General features: G+C 50.6%; 1 protein-coding gene across 1 annotated transcript; it reads left to right on the top strand.

Moving 5' to 3' along the window:
* Positions 1-945: 945 nt before the first annotated feature.
* sh2b2 (SH2B adaptor protein 2) lies at positions 946-10,019 on the top strand. Its single transcript, XM_083637407.1, has 8 exons — positions 946-1,878; positions 4,074-4,175; positions 4,472-4,563; positions 5,936-6,036; positions 6,144-6,305; positions 7,101-7,300; positions 8,515-8,689; positions 9,562-10,019. The coding sequence occupies exons 1-8, from the start codon at positions 970-972 to the stop codon at positions 9,912-9,914; spliced, it is 2,094 nt and encodes a 697-aa protein (XP_083493533.1). The 5' UTR covers positions 946-969; the 3' UTR covers positions 9,915-10,019.
* The last annotated feature ends 1,251 nt before the right edge of the window (positions 10,020-11,270 follow it).

Here is an 11,270-nt window from a genome sequence, read left to right as displayed (position 1 = left end):
GAACGAGTTGGTTCTCACGGACCTGAGTCTCTCCATCTGTATAGCAGAGATCATGTCCATCAGCCACACCTGAAAAGAAGGTGAAGAGGAGGACTTCCATTCCTTCAGAATAAGTCTTTTGGCAACAGTTGTCCCCAGTGTCAGAGTCTGTTGCACAGCTATAGGGAAGTTCAGTGAGGACTCCGGGCAGCCAAAGATGGCGAGTTCTGCCTCTGGCTGTAGGGTTATTTTGTAGGCCTTAGAGTACCAGTCAAAGATTTTGGCCCAGAATCCTGTTAGTCACTTATCATTCTTAACCTCGTCAAAGTATGCCACAAACGGGTTCCAGACAGAGTTGAGAACCTTTTGAACGAGTTGGTTCTCACGGACCTGAGTCTCTCCATCTGTATAGCAGAGATCATGTCCATCAGCCACACCTGAAAAGAAGGTGAAGAGGAGGACTTCCATTCCTTCAGAATAAGTCTTTTGGTAACAGTTGTCCCCGGTGTCAGAGATTGTTGCGCAGCTGTAGGGAAGTGCAGAGAGGACTCCGAGCACAAATTCAGAATTCTTTAAACTGAATAAATTCCAGCCAGCGAGACTCAACCACGGCGTGTTAGGGAAAGGTTTTGGGGGTGAAAACTAAAAAATGCACCACTGCACTAAAGATGTGAAGATGTGCATGTTATGGAAGCAGCTGGGGGGATTTTGATATAAAACATTTTGATAGAACAATATAATCATTTTTTATTTCATTGAGACTTTATTATAATGACAAACACAGGCCTGCTCAGCAGTCTGCTCCATTCACATTCATGCTTTATTCCTTGCACCAGCGCATGTCTGCTCCAAAGCCAATGACACAAACCCATTCTACAGTCTACAATCATCTCGTCTATCTCCATGTTGGGCCTTTCCATTGATTCCGTCCATAGTAACGCTGTGTTCTTCTCTCCCAGCCTCTCCCAGGTGGGTTGGCATGGCCCAGTGATGAACGGAGCGGTGCTGCCCGGTAGCCCGGAGCTCTCCTCCTCGTGCCCGCTGCCCGACTGGCGAGAGTTCTGCGAGCTCCACGCTCGCGCCTCCGCTGCCGACTTCGCCCACAAGTTCCAGCGCTTCCTGTTAGAGAACCCGTGCTACGATTCGCCCGGCGCCGACGCCAGCTTCTCGCAGCACTTCGCCCAGCACTTCCTGGAGTGTTTCTCGGCAGCGGTGACCCAGGCCCGGGAGAACCAGGCGTCCTCGCCGGGGGAAGACGGCTCCAACGCACCACCCAAGTACAGCATCGTCCCTTTCCTGGGCATCCAGGGCTGCCCGCTGTCCTACGGCCACGACCTTTACCAGAGACGCAAGGACGCCGGGGCCTCTAGCGAATCCCTGGACAGCATGGACAGTGGAGGGGGAGGGATAGAGGGAGGGGGCAGCAGCACCACCTCCAGAGGCCCCCAGCCGGCCCACAAAGTGACCGCTCTGGGCCAGTCCCGCAGCTCGGAGGACGTGTCGGTCAGTCACCCCAAGGCTCGCTTCAAGAAGGGCTTCTCCCTGAGGAACATGAGCCTGTGCGTGGTGGACGGAGTGAAGGAGATCTGGCACCGACGGGCCTCCCCTGAACCCGACGCTCCTCCAGGAGCCAGGAAGACTAATGGGGGAGGAGGAGGAGGAGGAGGGGAGACGGGAGGAGAGAAGTGGTCCCAGAAGCTACGCCTGCCCCGGGGCTCGCAGGGCCACAAGGCGGAGCTGCTGGAGATCCAGAGAGAGGGGGCGCTCAGGTACATGGTGGCTGACGACACCAACTGCATGGGTGCCGCACTGTGGCAGAAGACCCGCCTACTGCTCAGGAAGACCAGGAGGGAGGACGGAGGGGAGAGGTTCCTGCTCGAGTTCTATGTGCCACCCAAGGTATGCACGCGCGCACACACACACGCACACACACACTCAAACACACACACACACACACACACACACACACACACACACACACACACACACACACACACACATAGAGGACGGTTAAGCACATGGGGATTCCAGACTGTAAGCTGGACTAAGCTAAAGGCATGGAGGGGCTATTTCATAAATTTGAACCTTATAACCCAACCTCTATGAACCCAAACCACACACACAACACAACACATACACGCACGGAAGCACACAGACACGCACATAGACACACACACACACACACACACACACACACACACACACACACACACACACACACACACACACACACACACACACACACACACACACACACACACAGAGCACATTTGTCTATATGGGATTTCCAGATCATTGGCCCTGACCTTAAGATGCTATGAGGCTGTGCAGCTGAGTGTGTGTAAATCTGCCACCGTGCTTTGATCAGGGGGGGTGGGGATGAGGGGACGAGGCCGGGGAGAGGGGGGGAGAGGGGGGAGAGGGGGGAGGACAGGTGGGAAGCAGGAGGGGGGGAGCTGATATAGCGGAAAAGAGAGAGAGGGGAGCTGATATAGCGGAAGAGAGAGAGAGAGAGAGAGAGAGAAGGGATTTTACGGTCCATTGATTTCTATGAGGGTAATACATTGTGTCGTTTCTTTTTCGTATACAGAAATAGATATTGATTTCTCAAGATGCAAATGTTCCCATCTTCTTCAGAATGGATGGAAAAAGAGGAAAAGGGAACTGAATCTGAATCATCGTCACGCACAAAAAAGTCACACAATTTCTAAGAACAACGAGGGGGAAATTATGGTCAGCACTTTCAATTTCACTTTCACTTTCTATTTTTGTCGTTGTCGTGAGAAAAGGATTATTACCCAACGGACTGCAACTGAAACAAGGCAAGATGTGACAGATGAGATGACACATGTATAAAACATACACATGCACATGTAGGCCGGCTGGCCCTACCTGTCTCTGCTTTATTATCACTGTGGTCCTATTCAGCTCTTACAGATCCTAACAGTGCAGAGTCATTGACGGTCATAAAGTCCCACTCCTGCTCGTGGCCCATCAATCTGCCTACTGCTCCCTGTGGCAGAGACGCACACTGCACCACACACACCCTGCATTATGACACAGCAGCAGGCCCTGGGATGACCAGCTAAATATATATATATATATATATATATATATATATATATATATATATATATATATATATATATATATATATATATATATATATATATATATATATATATATACTGTATATAGGGAGGGAAGGGGGGACAACAAAAAAGGAAATCACAGCACTTCTTCACGAAAATAGCTCCTTGAACACATCACACATTGATGATATGAAACAGTAAGAATCATAAGGTGGAATTTTCCTTTCAGCCCATAATACTGTTTGTGCTATTAATGAACATCGACCGCCAACCTATTTTGCAAACAGTGGTATATGTGCTCTGTATTGGAGCAGATAGAGACATGTTCCCTGGTTAACACTGGCCTTAACAAACTGTGTGCGGTGAGAAGGAGTTTGCGATGTCCATGATAGAGGCACAGGAAATGGCCTCTTTAATGCAGGAAGTGGTTTTTGACATCTGATCCTGAGAAGGGAGTTGTGTGTGCGGGGTGTGGAGGGCTGCCAGCTGCACAGGCCCATCAAGATGAGAACAGTGTTAGTCCAGACAGATCAGCTGATAAGCCTCTGCCAGACCATCAGTCAGTCTCTCTCCAGGTCTCTCTCTCTCTCGATCGACACACACACACACACACACACACACACACACACACACACACACACACACACACACACACAGCACACCGCCTCAAACACGCTCATGCTCGTTGGATCTGTTAAGATTATGATCTGAACTCAACTCTCTGCTTGCAGAGGGTAAACCGAGGCCAGGCTGTGGGAGTTCACCCTCCTGTAAACTCGTCCCTTTCCACATTTGTTGCGTTTAGTAGGAATAATCGATGAGGGGTTGTACGTACAAACTGTATTGTCGAGTAATTTCCCTCTTCTCCTTCTTGGTATGTGTCATATATGAATGGAAGGTTTGGAGATTTTTTTTTTTTTTTTTTCAGGATGCAGAGGGTGTAGCTCAACACTGTTAAAGCTATCCCAACTCTAAAATACATAAGTCCTATTTGTCTTCCAGTCATCAAAGCCCAAGGTGAGCATCCCTTTGTCAGCCATCGTGGAGGTGAGGACCACCATGCCGCTGGAGATGCCAGACAAAGACAACACCTTTGTTCTCAAGGTAGGAGCCATCTGACAACAACACCCTCCTTTTCAGAGAGGAATGCTTCATGCAACAATAAATAACCCACACAAAAGTATTTCACGCGACTAATGTAATAATAAGACTAAGGGTTTGCTTATCGGAGGCGGGGGGGGGGGGGGGGGGGGGGTTCCTGGAAAAATAACTGCTCTAGCTAGCTTATGCCATGGCTGAGTTGACATGGACTAGCTTTGGGTTTGCCCCTGTTCTGTGTCCTGATGTGGTCCAGCGAACAGAGCTCAGTGTGTGATGGGGGTCTTTGGCTGCCTCCGCAGGTGGAGAACGGGGGTGAGTACATCCTGGAAACCATCGACTCGCTGCAGAAAAACTCCTGGGTCGCCGACATCCAGGACTGCATCGACCCCGGGTAAACCACCAGATAAATATATAGGACTGCATGGACCCTGGGTAAAGCAACAGATAAATATATGTATAGGACTGCATGGACCCCGGGTAAAGCAGCAGATAAATATATGTATAGGACTGCATGGACCCCAGGTAAAGCAGCAGATAAATATATGTATAGGACTGCATGGACCCCGGGTAAAGCAGCAGATAAATATATGTATAGGACTGCATGGACCCTGGGTAAAGCAGCAGATAAATATATGTATAGGACTGCATGGACCCCAGGTAAAGCAGCAGATAAATATACTGTATGTATAGGACTGCATGGACCCTGGGTAAAGCAGCAGATAAATATATGTATAGGACTGCATGGACCCCGGGTAAAGCAGCAGATAAATATATGTATAGGACTGCATGGACCCCGGGTAAAGCAGCAGATAAATATATGTATAGGACTGCATGGACCCTGGGTAAAGCAGCAGATAAATATATGTATAGGACTGCATGGACCCCGGGTAAAGCAGCAGATAAATATATAGGACTGCATGGACCCTGGGTAAAGCAGCAGATAAATATATGTATAGGACTGCATGGACCCCGGGTAAAGCAGCAGATAAATATATGTATAGGACTGCATGGACCCCGGGTAAAGCAGCAGATAAATATATGTATAGGACTGCATGGACCCTGGGTAAAGCAGCAGATAAATATATGTATAGGACTGCATGGACCCTGGGTAAAGCAGCAGATAAATATATGTATAGGACTGCATGGACCCCGGGTAAAGCAGCAGATAAATATATGTATAGGACTGCATGGACCCTGGGTAAAGCAGCAGATAAATATATGTATAGGACTGCATGGACCCCGGGTAAAGCAGCAGATAAATATATGTATAGGACTGCATGGACCCCGGGTAAAGCAGCAGATAAATATATGTATAGGACTGCATGGACCCTGGGTAAAGCAGCAGATAAATATTTGCTGTTGGCTGAAGATGTCGAGAGGCGAGGGATGGCGGGATGGAGAGTGGGGAGGGGGTGAACGGAAGGGGGGGAATAACACACACAGTCATTAATCATCCAATTAGTGGGATTTTTGACAGGTTGCTCTCACACAAACATGGGCGCACACACACACACACACACACACACACACACACACACACGCCACTTCAGACTTTCCCAGGTTAGTGGAAGTTTGTCAGTGCAGCTCAGGACATAAACAGAAAGGTTATTTGTGTCCATGTTTGTGGGATGTGGACGTGTGTTGACTTGTGTGTTAGACATGTGGTAGTGTTTGTTGGCACCTGTGTGTGCGTGTGTGTATGTGTGTGTGTATACTCTTGTATACATTTTTGCGGTGCAGCTGACCTGTCTGCTTGCGCACAGGGACAGCGGTGATGACATCGAGCTGGCGTCATGTCCTCATGGCCAGTCCTCCAAAGACTGCTCCATGGTGGCCTCCTGCAGCTGTGAGCTGCTGTCTGAGGGTGAGCAGCGGCCCTTCTTGGCCTTCTCCTGTCTATACGTGTATGCCGGCACACAACACTCAATTGTTTTGATCCAAATTAATGTCTTTTGTAACGCTTGTGTTCAGGTGTGTATCGCGCCCCTGAGCGGTCCTGCCCCACAGTGGCAGAGCACCACGGCGCCCCCTCAGTCCGTTGCAGGGAATCGCCCTTCACTCAGCACCCGTCCCACGTGCCCCTAGAGCGCTTCCTCCAGTCCCCAGAGGCCCAGGGATCCAACCCTGCCACAGGTAACGCACGCGCAGTTCCACACTGAACGCACTGCAGAAGAATACTCAGACAGACAGAAAGAGGACTAGTGAGTGGTGCTTGATTTGTGTGTGGCTGTGTGCGCAGGGGGAAAGAGGACTAGTGAGTGGTGCTTGATTTGTGGCTGGCTGTGTGCGCAGGGGGAAAGAGGACTAGTGAGGGGTGCTTGATTTGTGTGTGGCTGTGTGCGCAGGGGGAAAGAGGACTAGTGAGGGGTGCTTGATTTGTGGCTGGCTGTGTACGCAGGGGGAAAGAGGACTAGTGAGTGGTGCTTGATTTGTGTGTGGCTGTGTACGCAGGGGGAAAGAGGACTAGTGAGGGGTGCTTGCTTTGTGGCTGGCTGTGTGCGCAGGGGGAAAGAGGACTAGTGAGTGGTGCTTGATTTGTGTGTGGCTGTGTGTGCAGGGGGAAAGAGGACTAGTGAGTGGTGCATGATTTGTGTGTGGCTGTGTGCGCAGGGGGAAAGAGGACTAGTGAGTGGTGCTTGATTTGTGTGTGGCTGTGTGCGCAGGGGGAAAGAGGACTAGTGAGGGGTGCTTGATTTGTGTGTGGCTGTGTGCGCAGGGGGAAAGAGGACTAGTGAGGGGTGCTTGATTTGTGTGTGGCTGTGTGCGCAGGGGGAAAGAGGACTAGTGAGGGGTGCTTGATTTGTGTGTGGCTGTGTGCGCAGGGGGAAAGAGGACTAGTGAGGGGTGCTTGATTTGTGTGTGGCTGTGTGCGCAGGGGGAAAGAGGACTAGTGAGGGGTGCTTGATTTGTGTGTGGCTGTGTGCGCAGGGGGTGAAAGCATCAAAGACTCGGATGGCGACGCCAGCCTGTCGGGATACCCGTGGTTCCACGGCACGCTGTCCCGCGTGCGCGCCGCTCAGCTGGTGCTGGCGGGCGGGGCCAGGAGCCACGGGCTCTTCGTGATCCGACAGAGTGAGACGCGGCCGGGCGAGTACGTCCTCACCTTCAACTTCCAGGGCAAAGCCAAGGTGAGAAGGGGAAGGGCAACCAAACAGTTTAGTAGCAGCGTCATAATCTATGGTTGGTATGGTAAATGGACTCCTATTAATAGTAAACTCAGAGAGAGGGTGATGATCAGGGATCTAAATGCTGAGCAGCAGATGGCACTGACATACTGGTAGGGATACTATAGCCTAAGTCTCCCCTCATTTGATCAGCGACATTGAACCAAAAGGTTTACATGAGAACATGATGCAGCGCAGTATGAGAGAGTGAGGAGAATGATATAAGCAATATCACATGAGATCAGCATGGCTGTGATTGGGTCACAGGCACCAGGCTGCAGGCACAGCCTTACAATAACAACAGCACGACCTCAAGTCTGATATTGTTTTTATACAACAGTTGTATACCAACTGTTCTGTGGGTGTATTACAATCACTGGGGCTTGTTCTCATGGTGTCCGGGGCTGCGGCTACTGCGTACTGCATATAGCTGACAGCAGGGCCAGGCTGCAGCATATAGCTGACAGCAGGGCCAGGCTGCAGCATATAGCTGACAGCAGGGCCAGGCTGCAGCATATAGCTGACAGCAGGGCCAGGCTGCAGCACACCCAGGAAGAGCTGCAGTAATGTCACGTTTTGTGTCCCCTTGTGTAACACCATCCCCTGCACATCACATCCTGCCGGCCAGCGGCGCTGAGGAAGTGTCAGCTGCTGCCTCCTCCTCTGGTGTCAGCTTGGCATTCTGTAGTGCCAGACACCTCTCCCATAATGCGCCGCATGTCCTGACCTCTGTCTCCACTCTCCATCGCTATCTTGCAGACATTCACTGTATCTCACATGTAGGGCTGCAACTAATGATTATTTTCATTATCAATTAATCTGTTGATTATTTACTTGATTAATCGATTCACTGTTTGGTCTATAAAATGTCAGAAAATGGTGTTCAGTGTTTCCCATTATGACGTCCTCAAATCTCTTGTTTTGTCCACAACCCAAAGATAGTTTACTGTCATAGAGGAGTAACGAAACAGAAAATATTCACATTTAAGAAGCTGAATCAGAGATTTTTTTACCCCCCCCCACCCAAAAAAAAATCGATCAACTAATCGATTAATCATTGTAATACTCACATCCTCTCTTTTTTCTGTCTCCACTATTTCACTCCCTACCTTCTCTTCCCCTCCGTTTTTCCTTCCTTCTTCCTCCCCCTCTCTCCCCCTCTTCTTCTCCCTCCTCAGCATCTGCGTCTGTCGGTGAACGAGAGCGGGCAGTGCCACGTTCACCACCTGTGGTTCCACACCGTGTCGGACATGCTGAGGCACTTCCACGCCCACCCCATCCCCCTCGAGTCCGGCGGCTCCGCTGACATCACGCTACGCTCCTACGTGCAGGTGCAGCGGTGCCTCGCCACAGGTACGCTGCTGTGGCACACGCGCGCGCGCCGCGCACACTCACGAATGACACACGCATCATTCATAATGACACAGTGAGACAGAGTGCCTGGTGGTGACGCAGCGGGCTGGTTTCACAACTTCATAAGTGCCATCAGAGATGGACACTCACCTCCTTAGGTCATGGAAGGATATTAGAGGGCGACTAGAACATTGGATGTGTTGATGGATTGCAGAGGTTTGAAGCAGTGCCGAAACTCACTGAACCTGCCCCCCCCCCCCTTACCCCTCCTCTCCCCCCCCTCTCTTACCCCTCCTCCTTAGTAACACTGCTTCTGCCCTCCGTTCCGCTGGCATGGCATGAATGGCCTCCTGTACAGGAGAGTGAGGGGGCGATTATACCGCAGGACTTTTGCATGCAGGCCTAGACTCTGGCACCAAAAGCCGCCCTGGTGGTCACAAAGAGGCCCTCTGTTTCCCCCCTAGGCTCCGGGCCTACACACACATGCACACGCACACACGCACGCCCACACACACACACACGCACACACTCATGCACACACACTCACACTCGCACAGAGTGAGGACTTGATTCGTGGTGTAAATGGCGTTATTGATACACTGCTCATGCGTGTCTTTGGCACCAGTGTTGTTGGTGTTATTGCCCGGCAAGAGAAAGGATCATAAAGAGGCCCCACACTGCCTGTGTTTACATGCTGCTCTATGAATGAGCCTTTTAGCAGCTCAAACGCATGGACGACGATCAACAACGCAGATACTTTGTATTTATTCTATCTTATCCCGTGTACGTTGTATCCTATAATCATAGTTTTTGTTCAGTGTCTGCGTTTCCCTTTCATCTCCCCACAAAAAGTCTTGTTCGATCTGTTACAGATGTGACCGTGCCTCCAGTTCTCACCCCGCCCAGGGATGCGGGCTGCCGGACTGACTCGGCCCCGCCAGCCCTCCACCTTCCTGGGATCGCACCGCCTGTCGGGCCCCCTCCTGATGCCCCTCTCTCCTCCAGCAGCTCCTCCTCGCCCACTGCCCTTCCTTCCCTGTCCCGCAGCGACACAGGCACCGGAGGAGGAGGAGGAGGAGGAGGAGGAGGAGGAGGAGGGTTACAGAGCCGGAGCAACAGCTCCGAGCGCCTGCTGGAGGCCTCTAGTGGAGGGTCTGAGGACTACCACGACACCGACGGGACCCGCAGGACCCGAGCCGTGGAGAACCAGTACTCTTTCTACTAAAAGGCCCGCTCAGGGTCCAGTCAGCGGTTCTGATTGGTTGCAGAAAGTTAGGGATTTGAGGCTTAGTCGTGACATGGGACGCTCCGCTGCAGATGGAAACGGTCCAAAATCACTGGATCACCCATTGCTTTGATTAGTTTGTTTTTATTCTGAGGCAATTTCCTGTTTCTCCGATAAGAGAAGGAGGTGAGCTCACACTAAATGGTTTTCTGTCCCTCCGCGGCGTGTCAGCTCCGGTAATCCCTGAGGCTCTGCGGCCGAGTCGAACCTCAGCTGTCGAGGATATGAGGAAATGGCCGACATAATCTGATGTGTGCGAGCGGATGGCGAAGCAGAGCAGAGGGCTGCAGGGAGCGAGACCGAGCGGGGAGATGAGGGATAGATAGTAGAAATGCGGTGGGAGACGGACGTAGGCGGGGGAAGTCGTGCGGTCGAGTCATATGGCTTTGATTCACCTCGTCAGACCCGCTTCCTGTCCACCCCCCTACCCACAATTCCCTGGGAGCAGAGCCCGTGTCACCGCCCTGCTGAAGGATCAAGAGTTGAAATGACCCCCCGAAGAAACAGTCCCTCAAGCATCCCCTTAATGTTTGTTAAGCTGCTTTGAGTCTGTCCCGGATATCCGCACTGTCCCTCCCTACGGGACGTCCCTACCAAGTCCTGCTCAGCGCCGACATCAGTACAGTGATCATGGGTGTGTTCGTGTTAGCTTGGAGATATCTTTCTTAACGTGTACAGCCTAAAGGTCTCAGTGCCTGACAATTAACTTGGACTTGAAGACTGTTGTCCATAGCGACAGGAAAACTACTGTCCGTAATGATGATGATGATGATGATGGAGAAGGAGTCGAGGAAGATATTGTCATCCAGTATAATCTTAACACCCACCAAAATAAATAAAATGCGGGTGATTCATTGACTGCCGGTTTCTGATTAAATACATACTGAACATGCAAATCTGCATATTCAAATGGTTTTCTTCACACAGTTTTGTTAATGGGAACAAAGTAAACAAGAGTCAGACATACAGTGTGTAACAAATCAATAAAAATAAATTGATATGGAGAATAAACAACAGAAAAGTAAATAAATAAACAAAACAGCAAGTTCACGCAATCAGTATGGCAGCATTGTTCCCATTCTTCTGTCACACTGGATTATTTCTATGGGTGTGTGTGGTGCTGTGTGAGAATCCAAATATTTTTTAATGATTGGTGTGCTACCGTAGTGTTTCTGGAACTTGGCCGTCGAGGTCCCTCTGTCTGGTGCTGGTTCTGTATTCAAGTTCACTAACCTGTAGAATAGATAGCCTGTCGGTAGAGAAGTTCACTTCACATCACTAACCTGTAGAATAGAG

This window comes from Poromitra crassiceps (genome assembly GCF_964638095.1).
Source record: "Poromitra crassiceps genome assembly, chromosome: 5".
Lineage (NCBI taxonomy): Eukaryota > Metazoa > Chordata > Actinopteri > Beryciformes > Melamphaidae > Poromitra > Poromitra crassiceps.
This window is presented reverse-complemented; position numbering and strand designations above follow the sequence as displayed.

Coding starts and splice junctions, on each gene's coding strand:
- sh2b2 (XM_083637407.1), top strand. CDS start 970: ATGAACGGAGCGGTGCTGCCCGGTAGCCCGGAGCTCTCCTCCTCGTGC. Junction 1,879..4,073: donor AGTTCTATGTGCCACCCAAG/GTATGCACGCGC, acceptor TTTGTCTTCCAG/TCATCAAAGCCCAAGGTGAG. Junction 7,301..8,514: donor ACTTCCAGGGCAAAGCCAAG/GTGAGAAGGGGA, acceptor CTCCCTCCTCAG/CATCTGCGTCTGTCGGTGAA.